This window comes from Bos mutus, chromosome 8 (assembly GCF_027580195.1).
Source record: "Bos mutus isolate GX-2022 chromosome 8, NWIPB_WYAK_1.1, whole genome shotgun sequence".
Classification (NCBI taxonomy): domain Eukaryota; kingdom Metazoa; phylum Chordata; class Mammalia; order Artiodactyla; family Bovidae; genus Bos; species Bos mutus.
Window position 1 is genome coordinate 23087880 of NC_091624.1, and position 17264 is coordinate 23105143.

Genomic DNA, 17264 nt, shown 5'->3' on the forward strand with positions numbered 1-17264 from the left:
GAACATCTGGAAGTTCATGGTTCACGCGGATGTTGGCAATTTGATTCCTGGTTCTTCTGCCTTCTAAATCCAGCTTGAACATCTGGAAGTTCATGGTTCACATACTGTTGAAGCCTGGCTTGGAGAATTTTGAGCATTACTTTGCTAGTGTGTGAGATGAGTGCAGTTGTGCGGTAGTTTGAGCATTCTTTGGCCTTGCCTTTCTTAGGGATTGGAATGAAAACTGACCTTTTCCAGTCGTGTGGCCACTGCTAAATTTTCCAAATTAGCTAGCATATTGAGTGCAGCACTTTCACAGCATCATCTTGCAGGATTTGAAATAGCTTTACTGGAATTCCATCACCTCCACTAGCTTTGTTCATAGTGATGCTTCCTAAGGCCCACTTGACTTCACATTCCAGGATGTCTGGCTCTAGGTGAGTGATCACACCATCATGATTATCTGGGTTGTGAAGATCTTTTTTGTACATTTTGTACATTCTTCTGTGTATTCTTGCCACCTCTTCTTAATATCTTCTGCTTCTGTTAGGTCCATGCCACTTCTGTCCTTTATTGAGTCCGTCTTTGCATGAAATGTTCCTTTGGTATCTCTAATATTCTTGAAGAGATCTCTAGTCTTTCCCATTCTATTGTTTTCCTTTATTTCTTTGCAGAAATCACTGAGGAAGGCTTTCTTATCTCTCCTTGCTATTCTTTGGAACTGTGCATTCAAATGGATATATCTCTCCTTTTCTCCTCTCTTCTTTTCACAGCTATTTGTAAGGCCTTCTCAGACAACCATTTTGCCTTTCAAATCTTACTTAATGGCCTGCCTCAAAGGACCCTGCCTCTCTGCCTCTTGTTCAGTCGCTAAGTACGCTAAGTACTGTTCGTGACCACATGAACTGCAGCACACTAGGCTTTCCTGTTTCTCATCATCTCCCAGAGTTTGCCCAAGTTCAGGCCCATTGAATCCTTGATGCCATCCAGCCATCTCATCCTCTGTCTCCCTCTTCTCCTTCTTCCTTCCATCTTTCCCAGCATGAGGGTCTTTGCCAATGAGTTAGCTGTTTTGCATTGTGCGTGTGTGCAAAGTCGCTTCATTTGTGTCCAACTCTGTGACCCCATGGACTGTAACCTGCCAGGCTCCTCTGTTCCATGGGTTCTCCGACAAGAATACTGGAGTGTGTTGCCATGCCCTTCTCCAAGGGCTCATCCAGCCCAGTGATTGAACCCATGTCACCTGCAGCCCTTGTACTGCAGGCAGAATCTTTACCACTGAGCCACTGGGGAAGTAGCCCAGCTCTTTGCATTAGGTGACCAAAGTATTGGAGCTTCATCTTCAGTCCTTCCAAAGAGTATTCAGGGTTGATTTCCTTTAAGACTGACTGGTTTGATCTCCTTGCTCTCCAGGGTACTCTCATGAGTCTCCTCCAGCATCACATTTCAAAAGCATCAGTTCTTCTTTGCTCTCCTTTAATGTCCAGCTCTAACATCCATACGTGACTACTGGAAAGACCATAGCCTTGATTATATAGACTTTAGTCGGCAAAATGAAGTCCTTGCTTTTTATCACACTAAGTTTGTCATAGCTTTCCTGCTTAGAAGCAGCGGTCTTCTAATTTCATGGCTGCAGTCACCATCTGTGATTTTAGAGCCCAAGAAGAGGAAATCTGTCACTGCTTATACCTTTTCCCCTTCTATTTGCCATGAAGTGATGGGACCAAATGCATGATCCTTGTTTTTTTTTGATACTGAGTTTTAAGCTGGCCTTTTCACTCTCCTACCTTCACCCTCATCAAGAAGCTCTTTAGTTTCTCTTCAGTTAGAGTGGGATTGTCTGCATATCTGAAGTTTTGATGTTTCTCCTGGACTAGCTTGTGAGTCATTCGGCCCAGCATTTCTCATCGTGTGCTTTGCATATAAGTTAAATAAACAGAGTGACAATAACAGCCTTGTATTCCTTTCTCAATCCTGAACCAGTCAGTTGTTCCATACAGGGTTCTAACTTGCTTCTTGACCTGCATACAGATTTCTCAGGAGACAGGTAATGGTCTGGTATTCCCATCTCTTTAAGAGTTTTCCACAGATTGCTGTGAACCACACAGTCAAAGGCTTTAGTGCAGTCAGTGAAACAGAGGCAGATGTTTTTCTGGAATTCCCTTGCTTTCTCTATGATCCAGCAAATGTTGGCGATTTGATCTCTGATTCCTCTTCTTTTTCCTAAACCCAGGTTGAACATCTGGAAGTTCTTGGTTCACGTAACGCTGAAGCTTAGCTTGGAGGATTTTGAACGTAACCTTGCTAGAATGGGAGATGAGTGCAATTGTCCTGTTTGACCATTCTTTAGTACTGCCCTTCTTGGGAATTGGGATGAGGATTGACCTTTTCCAGTCCTGTGGCCACTGCTGGGTTTTCCAGATTTGCTGACATATTGAGTGCAGCACTTCACTAGCATCATCTTTTAGGATTTTAAATAGCTCTGCTGGAATTCCATCACTTCCACAAACTTTATTGTTTGCCTGTTAAACTAAAATGCCTTGCTCAGCTCATGGATAATCTGACCCTGCCCATCTGTGAATGGCTGCAAAGAAAAGATTTACACATTCTTTCCAGAGGCTTGGCCATTCCCGGAGATATTTGCAAGACTGAAAACCCTTTTTACTTTACTTCCTCACTGCCTCCCTCTCTATTCTGCCTTTTGACTGTGGTTCTTCATTGCTTCTCTCTTGGGTTCTATAAAAGAACCTGGCATCCAGACCCAGACAGGATGGTTATTTTGAGACGTTAGTCTGCCGTCTCCTTGGTCAGCCAGCTTGTCTCTACACCTTGTCTCTTGGATTCACTGCCTGTTGTGCGGCGAGCAGAATGAGCATGGACTTGGTAATACTGCTTCCAGTTTTTTTTTCATTATAGGCATACCTCGTTTTATTGAAGGTTTGTGGCAACCTGGCATTGGCAGATGATGGTTAGCTTTTTTAGCAATAGAATCTTTTAAAATCAAGATATGTACGTAGTTTTCTTCAGGTATGATGCTACTGCATACTTAATAGACAACAGTATAATGTGAACATAACTTTTATATGCATTGGAAACCAAAAAATTCATGTGACTCATTTTATTGTGTCAACTTAAAAAACAACATGAGAGTTGTGAGTTAAGTTTTATTTGGGACAGAATGAGGACTGCAGCCAGGGAGACAGCATCTCATACAGCTCTGAGAGACTGCTCCAAAGAGGTAGTGAGGGAAAGTGAATATAAAGATTTTGTGAAGGGGGAGTTCAGTGCGATCAAGCTCTTAACCTAATAAGAGGTTTTCTGCTAGTCATGAGGAGCTGATGTCTTCATGAAGGGATTTAGTGCTTTTCTAGATATGAGGAGATGCAAAGATTGGAGTAATGAAATCAGTTCTTGAAAATATCCAACTGTCTAAAGACCTGTCTACCAGATTCTGTGGAGCAGAGTGCCTTATTCTCTACCCTGAACTCCCTCAGGGGGTGTTGAAGGTCAACAGCTGCAGCAGCCCAGTGTTCAGTCTCCACAGAGGCAGATGGCAAACGCCCTTGGCAAAAACCAGTTTGTAGTTGACAATTGACAATAATCGCTTTGTTGTGGTAGTCTGGAACTGAACCCGCCATATCTCTGAGGGATGCCCTATAACTTACTGCCACTTGAGATACTATCCCCTTTGCTTACTTACTTGTGTAGTGTCTCTCCCTTTCTACCTTAGCTTCAAACAGTAGTCGTTCTGAATATTCATTGAATTATATAGTCCATTTGATTTTAAATTTCCCTTGAAGTTTTCTGAAGTTTTATTTGTGTAGTTAAGAATTTTTTACCAGTTAAAATGATTCCTTTTCCCCTTGTTATTTAAACTTTTTAAATTATTTTAACTATTATGTTACGTTTTAGTCTCTAGAAAATGCATTCCCTTTAGTTCTTAAACCTGTGAACACATGGCTATAAGTTGTAGATAGGTAACTAATACATGAGAACTGAATGTAGTCAGGTGGTTCAGTTTGTGAACTGAAATTTGTGGTGGATATTTTTGTGTTTTATGAGAATATGTTTCCATAGATGTTTTACTACATGGACTGTAAACTGGACCCAAATTTGGTTTAAAGGATAAACCATTTTTATAAGATGATTTAACTTTTTGCCTGGGAATGAATGAAAATTGCTTTAAGGCTCCTCCAGAGTTACTGGATCTTTCCCTCTGGTTCTGGAATCTTGGGAGCAGAAAGGGAACTGCTAAGTCTTACTGACTGTAATCCCTTATCTTGGTTCACCGACCTTCCACCCAGCAGTGGCTCAGGCTTGAAGCGGATTCCAGTGTTGCCTCATCCTCCAGGAGTTGTTCCACTGTGTACCTGCTGCACCTGTTTCTTACTCCTGGTCTTGCTGGGTCTTTTTGTGTCCCGTCAAGAAGATGGGCTGTGCCAGTCTAAATCTTCTTTGACATACCAGTGTCTACCCTTTTCTGACTTGTGCCCGCAAAATGGATTGGGATACAGGGAAGCCCAAGGCTGTATTATGTTCAATTGACCGCCAAGAAACTACCCTTTTCTTTGTTGAAGGGTCTAGTACTTTATTTTCTCTTGCTTCTCTGTGCAGTCCTTGGCACCAAGGACTGAGAAATTAAAGTTAATTGCTTCTGGGCAAAATGCATTTTCACTGATGTTACATTTAAAATAATGTCATGTTTGATGGCTTACTTGGAGAAGTTTGCTCTTGTGTGATGCTCTAGTAATGAACTGTTATTTCACTGTTTTACAGAGTACTTAAGATTTCACGTATTTTTGCTGAACTTGTTTAAAAAAAAAAGCGCTTGGGATGATGGATTAACAAGAACATTGAAAGTCTGTGAAGTTTCAAATTGGAGCGTGTTGGATTTTCACCCTAGTCCAGCAGCTGTGCTGCTCACCTAAATACAGATGAATGAAGACCCCATTCGGAAAGACACCTGGCCAGCGGTCCAGAGCTGATGCAGGTAGGCAGTGCACTTCCACACTTGCTTTAGTGCAATAAATTTGAAGCGGTTGTAAAAATGGGGAATGCTCTCATGTAATTCCTAGTGGTTTGCTGTGCTTAAAGCTTTGTGTGATTTCTAGTATTTTATACATGTGAAAAACACAGGTTTAGGTTTGTGAAAGGTAGGAAATCATATTAATTTTTCCTGTGGTCTTTTGCAGTAAGTTATGGATGTCCAGTAAATTTAGCAAGTGAATTGTAAATACTTAAGAGGTTTCTAGTAAGTAAAGGTTTTATCATTGGTTTTTGAAAGAAGTGAAAGTGAGATGACTAGATGAGTATTAGATTTAGTGAGATTTAGAGTGTTTAATAGGAAAAAAGGTAAACTCAGCTTTTTGTGTATTTACTTGAAGGAACTGGAATGTGATGTATGGAAATGAAATGAATATTTAATAGAAATTCTTATTTTTGTGGCATACAGCTGATACTAGAAGTTTAGACTTTGCATGGTTTTTGTCTACCCTAGAAAACTAAAAGGTAAAAATCTTACAGGCTACAGAATAAAATGGGTAAGTAATAAATACATTCTTTTGTTGTTGTTGTTTTTTCACTAAGTTGTGTCTGATTCTTTTTCGACCCTATGGACTGTAGCCCTGCAGACTCCTCTGTCCAGGGGATTTCCCAGGCAAGAATACTGGAGTGGGTTGCCATTTTTTTCCTTTAGGGATCTTCCTGACCCAGGGATCCAACTTGTGTCTCCTGTGTTGGTAGGCAGATTCTTTACCACTGAGCCATCAGGGAAGCTCAGTGTTCTCTTTTGGACTTTTATTTTTCTCCATTCCAGAAATACATTTGAATATTGAAAACATCTGTCAAATATAAGTGAATCTGAGAATTCAGCTAGCAAAATTACTAGTAATCTTAAAATGGTTGCTGTGTGGTTTAGAATTTATTATATTTATTCGCTATGGAGTTTGTAATTCCTTTGTAGAGGAGCCACAGGGATTAAGATTTTAAGTTGCTTTTATCTCTTTGATTTTAGTGCCTCTCTTGTAAACATTGATTCAACTGTTACATTTGTCGATAAGATTAACTTGCAGTCATGGTGACAGACTGGAGTGTAAGTCAGCTGAGGGTTTACTATTCTCATTCCAACTCTCTCATCAGTTCTATCCTGCTCTTTTTTTATTTCTTTACTTCTTAATTTTTTAATAATTTGTTTATTTATTTTTGTTTACACTAGGTCTCTGTTACGCGTACAGGTTCTCTAGTTTCTCCTAGCAGGGGCTGCTCTTTGTGGTGCATTGCCGTGACTTCTTGGTGCAGAGCACAAGCTTAGACACATTGGCTTCAGCAGTTGCCACATGCGGGCTCTAGAGTGCAGGTTCAGTTGCCACATGTGGGCTCTAGAGCGCAGGTTCAGTTGCCACATGTGGGCTCTAGAGCTCAGGTTCAGTTGCCACATGCGGGCTCTAGAGTGCAGGTTCAGTTGCCACATGTGGGCTCTAGAGCTCAGGTTCAGTTGCCACATGCGGGCTCTAGAGTGCAGGTTCAGTTGCCGCATGTGGGCTCTAGAGCACAGGTTCAAGTTGCACACAGGCTTAAATTGCTCTGCGACATGTGGAATCTTCTCAGACCAGGGATCAAACTTGTGTCCCCGGCATTGGCAGGCAGATTCTTATCCACTGCACCACCAGGGAAGTCCTGTCCTGCTCTTTTACTAGCTGTGTAAACATTGGTGCCTTCTGTATCTTCTTAAGCCTTGTTTTTCCTTATCTAAACAGTAGTACTGTTATGTATCTACTGGGGTTATTATGAAGAAATAAATGTGTTTTTGTGTGTGAGGTGCTTAGCTATATGCCTAGCTGCTCTGCAAAAAGCATTGTTTTTGTTGATCATACTATTTTAACAAAATGTTTATTTCATCTCATTTGTTTCAAAAATTGCTGTCAACAAAAGTTTTTGTTGATTGGTGAACCCCGCATGTTTCTGTAGCTTGAAATAGTAATTGTACCCCAAGTCTTTTTAGGCACACCATTCTGAATTCATCACTCCTATTTTCTTCATTGATTTAAAGTCATATTCTTAGTTAGGAGAGAGAACTGATTAAAGTGATGTGTAGTATGGTATAAGTAATTGAAGGAGCTAAACCAGGAGATGTTACTGTTAAGGGAGAGATTATCTAATCCTAGCCAGTACTTTGATCTTATATTTTCTTATCCTTTGATAATTTCTTAGAGCATGTGGCATAGCACTAGAGACAGAGTGGGTACTCTGTAAATTCCGGTTGGCCTATTGTTTAATATTTTAATGTGTAAGATCCTGGGGTCATTTATTTTTCACTGTTATGTATTATACTCTTAGATCAATGATCCCTTTGATCAGTATTATTTATAAAATTATTTTAATCATTTTTCCTGTTAACATAAATGGAGGCTCTGTTACTTTTAAATCTTTATATCAGTAACAAATGTGCCCATTAACAAATAAAATTCACCTAGAAAGGGGGTTTCTTATTTTCATGCATCAAGAAACCTAGATAGACATTCCAGAGTTGCTATGGTGGCTCAGATGTGCCCTTAGTCTGGTGCCATCTCAAAACTGAAGCGGGGAGCCTTCAGTGTATAGGGCTCCTAGGATATTTCTCTTCCACTGTGGGCCATTGGATATCTGGACTTATTACTTAAGGCTCCCAGAGCAAGTACCTGAAGAGAAACAGGCACAGAAGCATGGTGTCTTCTATTGGGGGTCTTGAAAGTTATATGGGTTCACTTTTGTTGCATTTTGTTCATTGATGCAGTCTCAAAGGTCTGCTCAGGTTCAAGGGAGTGTGCATGTACTCTGCTCTATAGGAGAAGTGTCAGAGAATTATGGTCATGTTTTAAAACCACCACAGTGGGCAAATCCTAATACCTGACAGTGTTTGTCATTAGGGCATGTGTAATCAATAAAAATTTGAAAATTGAATATTTGCATTATCTCTGTATACATAGTTCACCATAATAGGGATTTCTGTTTTTTAAATAACTTAGATTTATTTGTATAATTACGTTGAATTTTAATTGGTTTCTAAAGTGGTAGTTTATATATATATCTAATGATGTTAAGCCGCAAGTCCTTTTACCTGATAAAATTTTTCATGTTTTCCCCCCATAGAATTAGCCTCCATTTTTACTAGTTTATCAAATATAAATTTTCTCCTTTTATGACATTTTAATCATACTGATAAGTACAGGGAATGGTAATAATAGACGGATGTGCCTGCTGCTGCTGCTGCTGCTAAGTCGCTTCAGTCATGTCCAACTCTGTGCGACCCCATAGACGGCAGCCTACCAGGCTCCCCCATCCCTGGGATTCTCCAGGGAAGAACACTGGAGTGGGTTGCCATTTCCTTCTCCAATGTATGAAAGTGAAAAGTGAAAGTGAAGTCGCTCAGTCGTGTCCGGCTCTTAGCGACCCCATGGACTGCAGCCTTCCAGGCTCCTCTGTCCATGGGATTTTCCAGGCAAGAGTACTGGAGTGGGGTGCCATTGCCTTAATACTCAGATTAACAACTGTTTTTACTATATTCAGATGTTTTTAAAACCTCGATTTTTCCATTTACCAATCAATAGAAATTCACGAGTGAAATGTCAAATAGTGCCAAAGACTTTTATCAAAAAGTAGGCATTCTGTTCATTTTGAGTTTTGCCTTCAGTATTTGTAAATAATGAATATACAAATTTTTCTTTATTAGATATTGAAACCTGTTGAGGATTCTTTTTCACATAACATCTTCTTCTCTCATTAGCCTTTTTGTTTTTTTTAAATGAAATCTATTTAATTTTTTTATTGAAATACAGCTAATTTGCGATGTTGAGTTAGTTTCAGGTACACAGCAAAGTGATTCAGTTGTATATGTGCTGCCGCTACTGCTGCTAAGTTGCTTCAGTCGTATCCAACTCTTTGCAGCTCTGTAGACTGTAGCCCACGAGGTTCCTCTGTCCCTGGGAGTTTCCAGGCAAGAATACTGCAGCGGGTTCCTGACCCAGAGATTGAACCTGCATCTCTTACATCTCCTGCATTGGCAGGCAGGTTCTTTACCACTAGCTCCACCTGCATATACATGTCTGTTTTTCAGATTCTTTTCCATGATAGGATATTACAAGATATTGAGTATTGTTCCCTCCACTATATGGTAGGTCCTTGTTTACCTGTTCTATATATGATAATGTGTTTATGTTAATCAGAAACTCCTAATTTATCCCCTCCCCCCATTATATCTCTTCTGGTAACTATAAGTTTGTCTTCTGTGTCTGTGAGTCTATTTCTGTTTTGTAAATAAGTTCATTTGTATTATTTTTTAAAATTTCGTATGTAGGTGATAGCATGTGATAGTTTTCCTTGACTGCAGTTAATATTATAATCTCTAGGTCTCTATAGTAGCTGCAGTGCCATTATTTCATCTGTTTTTATGGCTGAGTAATAGTCTATTGTATATGTATACCACATCTTTATCCATTCATCTGTTGATGGTTACTTCTAGGTCTTAGCTGTTGTAATTAGTGCTGTTATGAACATGGGGATGCATGGATTCCAGCGTCATATGGTAGCTCTGTGTTTAGTTTTTATGGAACCTCTGTACTGTTCTCCATAGTAGCTGTACCACCTTACGTTCTCCAGCCGTGTAGAAGAGTACCACACTCTGTGTAGCATTTATTGTTTATTGACTTTTTAAAGACAGCCATTCTGACTCGTGTCTGTCAGTCAGATACCTCATTGTTTGTACTTTTGATTTGCATTTCTTTAATAATTAGCAATGTTGAGCTTATTTTCATATGCCTGTTACCCATCTGTGTGTCATCTTTGGAGAAATGTCTGTTTAGATCTTCTGTCCTTTTTGATTGGGTTGTTTGTTTTTTGATACTAAGCTGTATGAAGTTTGTATATTTTGAAAATTAATCTCTGTTGGTAGCATCATTTGCAAATATTTTCTCCCAGTCTGTAGATTGACTTTTTGCTTTGTTATGGTTTTCTTTGCTGTACAAAAATTTTTAAAGTTTAATTAGATACCATTTGTAAAATTTTTGCTTTTATTTCCATTACCGTAAAAGACAGAGCCAGCTGCCCCGCCCCCACCCGCTCCCCCCACCTCCCCAAATATTGCTGTGATTTATGTCGGAGTGTTCTGTTTCCTCTAGGAGTTTTATAATACCCAGTCTTACATTTAAGTCTAATTCCTTTTGAGTTTATTTTTGTATATGGTGTTAAGAGAATGTTCTAATTTCATCCGTTTACATGTAGCTGTCCAGTTTTCCCAGCAGTACTAACTGAGAAGACTGTCTTTTCTCTATTGTATGTTCTTGCCTCCCCACAAACTCTCAATTGTATATTCTTGCCACTCAGAAACTCAAAGTGTGTGAGTTTATTTCTAGGCTTTCTATCCTGTCCATTGATCTCTATGTCTGTTTTTGTGCCAGTATCATACTGTTTGATTACTGTGACTCTGTAGTATAATCTGAAGTCAGGGAGCATGATTCCTCATTGTGTTCTTTCTCAAGATTGTTCTGGCTATTTGGATTCTTTTGTGTTTCCATACAAATAAAATTTTTTGTTCTAGTTCTATGAAAAATACCATTGATAATTTGAAAGGAATTGCATTGACAGTAGATTGCTTTGGGTAGTATGGCCATTTTAACATTATTGGTTCTTCCATTCCAAGAACACAGTATATCATCAGTTTCTTTTCATCAATGTTTTATAGTTTTTGAAGTTCTGGTATTCTGCTTCCTTAGGCTTTATTTATAGATAAATTATCTTTCTTAACGCTTTATTATTATTTTTTGATATTTATTTATTAATTTGGCTCCTGTTCATGGATCACAGCCTTCTCGTGGTGAAGAGGCTTGTGTAACTAGAGATCTCTTCAAGACAACTGGAGATATCAAGGGAATATTTCATGTAAGGAGGGGCATGATAAAGGACAGAAATGGTAAGGACCTATCAGAAGCAGAGTAAGAAGGGTGGCAAGAATACACAGAACTATACAGAAAAGGTCTTAATGACTTGAATAACCATGATTTTGTGGTCACTCACCTAGAGTCAGAAATCCTGGAGTGTGAAGTCAAGTGGGTCTTAGCATTTACTACCAACAAAGCTAGTGGAGAGGTGGTAGAATTCCAGCTGAGCTATTTACAGTCCTAGAAGATGAGGCTGTTAAAGTGCTGCACTTAATACGTCAGCAAATTTGGAAAACTCAGCAATGGTCACAGCACTGGAAAAGGTCAGTTTTCATTCCAGTTTCAAAGAAAGGCAGTGCCAAAGAGTGTTCAAATTACTGTAGAATTGTACTTATTTCACTTGCTAGCAAGGTTATGCCCAAAATCCTTCAAGCGAGGCTTCAGGAGTTTGTGAACCAAGAACTTCCGAATGTACAGACTGGTTTAAAAAAAGGCAGAGGAACTAGAGATCAGATTGCCAACATTTGTTGGATCATAGAGAAAGCCAGGGAATTCCAGAAAATCATTTACTTCTGCATCATTGACTATGCTAAAGCCTTTGACTTTGTGGATCACAACAAACTGTGGAAAATTCTTAAAGAGATAAGAATACCAGACTACCTTACTTGTCTCCTGAGAAACCTGTATGCAGGTCAAGAAGCAACAATTAGAGTGGGACATGGAACAACTGACTGGTTCCAAATTGGGAAAGGAATATGACAAGCTGTATATTGTCACCCTGTTTATTTAACTTCTATGCAGAGTACATCATGTGAAATGCTGGGCTGGATAACTCACAAGCTGGAGTCAAGATTGCCGAGAGAAATATCAACAACCTCAGGTATGTAGATGATACCACTCTAATGGCAGAAAGTGAAGAGCAACTAAAGAGCTTCTTGGTGAGAGTGAAAGAGAAGAGTAAAAAAGCCGGCTTAAAACTCGATACTCAAGAAACCAAGGTGGTATCCAGTCCCCTCACTTCATGGCAAATAGATGGGGGAAAGTGTAAGCAATGACAGACTTTATTTTTTTGGGTTCCAAAATCAACACGGACAGTGACTACAGCCACAAAATTAAAAGACACTTGCTCCTTGGAAGAAAAGCTATGACAACCCTAGACAGTATATTCAAAATCAGAGACATCGCTTTGCTGACAAAAGTCTGTCTAGTTAAGCTATGGTTTCTCCAGTAGTTATGTGTGGATCTGAGAATTGGACCATAAAGAAGGCTGAGTGACAAAGAATTGATGTTTTTTAATTATGGTGCTGGAGAAGACTCTTGAGAGTCCCTTGGACTGCAAGGAAGTGAAAGTGGTCAATCCTAAAGGAGGTCAACCCTGAATATTCATTGGAAGGCTTGATGCTGAAGCTCTAGTACTTTGCCTACCTGTTGTGAAGAGCAGACTCATTGGAAAAGACCCTGATGCTGGAAAAGATTGAGGACACGAGGAGAAGGGGGCGACAGAGGTGAGATAGTTAGATAGCATCACCAACTCAATGGATATAAATCTGAGCAAATTCCTGGAGACGGTGAACGACTGGGGGCCTGGTGTGCTGCCGTCCTTGGGGTCACAAAGAGTCAGACATGACTTAGCGACTGAACAGAAACAACAGTGAATATTTGGCTGCACCAGGTCTTAGATGTGGCCCACAGGATCTTCGATCTTCATTGCAGCATAGGAGATCTTTTAATTGTGGCATGTGAACCCTTATTTGCAGCATATGGATCTAGTTCCATGAGCAGGGATTGAATGCAGGCCCTCTGCATTGGGAGCATGGACTCTTAGCCACTGAACCCCAGTGAAGTCCTTAGAGTCTTTTTGATGCAGTGATAAATGAACTTGTTTCCTTAATCTCTCTTTCTGATACTTCATTGTTAGTATACAGAAATACAAATGATTTCTGTATATTAATTTTATATCCAGCAACTTTATCAAATTCACTGATGAGCTCTAGTAGTTTTCTGATAGCATCTTTTAGGATTTTTTATGTGAAGAAAGCTGAGCGCTGAAGAATTGATGCTTTTGAACAGTGGTGTTGGAGAAGACTCTTGAGAGTCCCTTGGACTGCAAGGAGAGCCAACCAGTCTACTCTAAAGGAGATCAGTCCTGGGTGTTCTTTGGAAGGACTGATGCTAAAGCTGAAACTCCAATACTTTGGCCACCTCATGCGAAGGGTTGACTCATTGTAAAAGACTGATGCTGGGAGGGATTCGGGGCAGGAGGAGAAGGGGACGACAGAGAATGAGATGGCTGGGTGGCATCACCAACTTGATGGGCGTGAGTTTGAGTGAATTCTGGGAGTTGGTGATGGATAGGGAGGCCTGGTGTGTTGCAATTCATGAGGTTGCAAAGAGTCGGACACGACTGAGCAACTGAACTGAACTGAACTTACGTATAGCATTATGTGATCTTGACAGTTTTACTACTTCTTGAAACTTCTAAAAAAGCTTTGGCTAAAAATGTATTTATTGTTTCTGTCATGATTACTACATAAATATTGAACATTTGAGCCAAGTAATGCAGTATGGTTACTTTTTTTTGGTACATTATGTTTTTCTTGGAGTTTTGTGATTGCTTAATTTTTTTCTATTTGTTTAAGTTTCTTTGCAAGTTGGAGTCTTCTAGAACCTCTAACAGCTTTATGAAACTCCTCTCAATGTAATTTCCTGCATGCCGAATGTAATAGATAATCCATCTGTCCTTGTTTTTCTTAAGAGAGTCTTTTTCTAGCACCTTCTGTCATTTTCTATTCTGTTGATTATTCTCTCGATCTGATACAACATTGTCATCCTTGGAGTTTCTTTTTCCTCTTTTATATGTTAGATTCTCCTTTTTCTTGGTTGCTGTGCCTTTGTTTCTTAGTGTGTACTCTTGCCTAGCTAAAGCGTGTACATCTTTAAAAGTTTCATGAATAGACAGTGGATGAGTTGATTGTTAGAAAGCTACAGGTGTAATGTATAGTGATTCATTCATATTCTTTTCGGTTCTCAGATTTACTGAAATTGTCTTTAATAACAATTTTCAAAAATGCACATAAAAAGGGCTTCCTTGGTGGCTCAATAATAAAGAATCCGCCTGTCAATGCAGGAGACACGGGAACATCCCACATGCTAAGGGGCGATCAAACCCGTGTGCCACCACTATTGAGCCTGTGCTCCACAACAAGAAAAGCTGCTGCAGTGAGAAGTCTGCACTGCAACTAGAGAAAGCCTGGGCAGCCAAAAATAAGTAAATAATACAGTAAAAGTAAATTTAAAAAAAAATGCTGTTTATTTTGGAACTTGTCTGGATGAGCTTGTTAAAACAGTTTGAGTGTATATAGTTTTTCTTGCCTGTTATTGTTTGGGACGATTCAAGTGACTGTACTGTTAGGTGAATCATAGAACAGTTTATTTTGTAAATTATGCTTGTTTTTCCTCACTTCAGTCAACAAATAGATGTAACTGTAGCTACCTAGTGAAGGGTCTTGTTCTGTTTTCCACTGGAAAATCTGTGATCCTCAGATGGGTGATATGAAGCCATTGTCAATAACAAACTAATCTTAGTGCCCAGTAAGTATATACGTACCTACCTGTTCTTCTGTTACTTGCCTTTTCCCCTGAACAGTATGTAGTTGTGACCTCTTCTTAGCAATATATAGAGAAATGGCTCATGGTTCTTTACAACTGAGTAGTATCCCATTGTGTAGAAGTATGAAGTTAGTTTGTAGAGTAGTCATTTATTTGGACGTTTGTGTTGCTTCTACTCTCCTGCTACTGGAAATAATAACTGCAGTGAATAGCCTTGCCCATTTGTCTTACCACTGTCATTGGGATAGATTTCTTGAGGTAGCACTGAATCAGATCTCAAGTATATACGTAGTTACGTAATATACCGTCACCTTCCCCTGTGTGGGCTTTGTACCGCTTCACGTTCCTAGTAGCAGGCAGTCTGTCAGTGTTTCTTACAGCCTTGCCAGTGGTGTGTGTCACCAGCAGTGTAGGGTTTTCCCATCTGATGGATGAGGAATGGTATCGCTGTAGTTTTAAAGGCCTCTCTGACCTTTTTCTGTTCTTATCTCACCCATTTTTTCTTCTCTGCTTTCTGAAAGTCTTTTAATGTCAGAGATAGTAACTTTTGTCTATGTTATGACTAATTTATCTTACGTGCTGTTGTATGGCATCAGCTTCTTGGAGAAAACCTTTTTGCGTCCCTTGTCTCTTGCTCCCATCTGTATGGGTCCCTTAGCCTGCTTCTCAGGATTGTGTTGGACTTCTGACGTGGTTTCTTGAGTCCTCCGTGTCTACAGGGCTTTTCTCTCAATTTCTGGAGTATCTTCCAATAATTTTGAGAGATTTGTTTAAGCTGTAAAATTTTGAGCCCATACGTGAATGTAAATGCCAGTTGGTAATTTATCTGATTACAGAATTCAAGCTTTGAAGTAATTTTATCTCAGTTTTGAAGGCATCACTTACCTCTTGTTAATCTAGCCCAGTGTTGATGGTCAAAGAATAAGTCTAGTACCTCTTTTTTATAAAGAATTTTTTAAAAATAGACTATTTTTGTAGAGCAATTTCAAGTCATAGCAAAATTGAGCCACAGGTACAATGGTTCCTCATATATCCCGTCTCTTCAGTGTTTCCCAGCAGCAGCAGCCCACAGCCACTTGTACTTTTGTTAAATAAATGCGTCTGTTGCAGTGACACATCATCACCCTGAGTCTATAGTTCACTGCAGTGTTCACTCTTGGTGATGTGTGCTCTGTGGGTCTTGACAAGTAATGACACGAATCCTCCCTTGGAGTATCACACAGAGTGGCTTCACGGCCCTAAAATCCCTCTTTGCTGCAGCTATTCATCCCTGCCTCCGCCTTAACCTTTTATTGTCTGACCTTTCATTGTCTCCATAGTTTTTGACTTTTCCAGAATATCATATAGTTGGAGTCATAAATATGTAAACTTACCAGGTTAGTATTATGGATTTAAGTTTCCTCCATGTCTTTTCATGGCTTGATGGCTCTTTTTTCTTTCAGTACTGAATAATCTGTTGTCTGGATATAGTACCAAGTGTTTATCCATTCACCTACTGAAGGATGTCTTGTTGATTGCTTCCAAGTTTTGGCACTTATGAATAAAAGTCCTATGAACATCCATATGTAGGCTTTTATATGGATATAAATTTTCACCTCCTTTGGGTAAGTGTCAGGGAGCATAATTTCTGGGTCATATGGTAAGAGTTTTGTTAGAAACTGCCAAATTTCCATTTCCATCAGCTTTGAATGAGAATTCCAGTTGCTTCACATCCTCTCCAGAGTTTGCTGTTGTCAGTTTCACCATTCTAATAGGTGTATTAGTGGTGTCTCATTGTTTTGAGCCTGTATTTCTCTGATGACTTATGATACAGAGCATCTTTTCATGTGTTTATTTGCCATCTCTGTCTTCTTTAATGAGGTGTATATTAAGGTTTTCGGTTCATTTTTTAAAGGATGTTTATAATTAGTTTGTTTTCTTGTTGCAGAATTTTAAAAGTTGTATATATTATAGATAACAATACTTTATCAGATGTGTCTTTCACAAATATTTTCTTAGCATCTTGACATTGTCTTTCATAGAGCAGAAGTTTTAAATTTTAATTGTCTGACTTATCAGTTATTTTTTTCATGGATTGTGCCTTTGGCATTGTATTGGGTTGGCCAAAATGTTCCTTTGGTTTTAAAGTAAAAATAAAAGACACTTTTTTCATTTTCTTCAAGAACTTTATTGGACGACATATTGTTTTTTGTTCCATTACCTTCTGTAATTTTTTTAAGGCAACTTCATAATTCCTTCTTCCCAAAGCTTTATATCTTCTTGAGCAAAGAACTGTTCCAGGTGCTTTTTACAGTCTTCCAGGGATTTGAAATTGTTTCCATTAAGAGAATTTTGTAAAGACTGAAATAAATGGAATTTTGAAGGTGCAGTGTCTGGTGAAATGGTGTATGAATCAGAAGTTCCCAGCAAAGCTGTTACAGTTTTTGCCTGATCATCAAAGAAACATGCGATCTTGTGTTATCCTGATGAAAAGATTATGTGTTTTCTGTTGACTAATTCTAGATACTTTTTGTCAGATGGTCTAATTGGGAGCAGTGCTTGTCGGAATTGTTTGATTTTCTAGAAGGAGCTCATAATAGAGGACTCCCTTCCAAATCCCACCATATATACTATATAATCTTTGGATGAAGACCAGCCTTTGGTGTGGTGGTTCCTTTTGCTTGTCCCACAATCTCTTCCAATTATTATTCAGTGTACTTTTCATCACTCATCACAGTTTGTTTTAAAAACAGAATGTTTTCATTACGTTTAAGTAGAATTGCTTGC

The 17264-nt window shown here is 39.1% G+C and overlaps 1 protein-coding gene across 3 annotated transcripts in view; it reads left to right on the forward strand.

Annotated features, from left to right (window-relative positions):
* The window catches only part of SPIN1 (spindlin 1), an 82054-nt gene that overhangs the window by 28786 nt on the left and 36004 nt on the right, over positions 1-17264 (forward strand). For 2 of the 3 annotated variants that reach the window (XM_070375206.1, XM_070375205.1), the window contains exons 2-3: positions 4756-4969; positions 11691-11769. In XM_070375206.1, coding sequence (XP_070231307.1) covers positions 4964-4969; positions 11691-11769 — 85 coding nt within the window. In that variant the 5' untranslated portion in view covers positions 4756-4963. The remainder of the gene's footprint in view (positions 1-4755; positions 4970-11690; positions 11770-17264) is intronic. The other variant, XM_070375207.1, reaches the window with a different exon arrangement.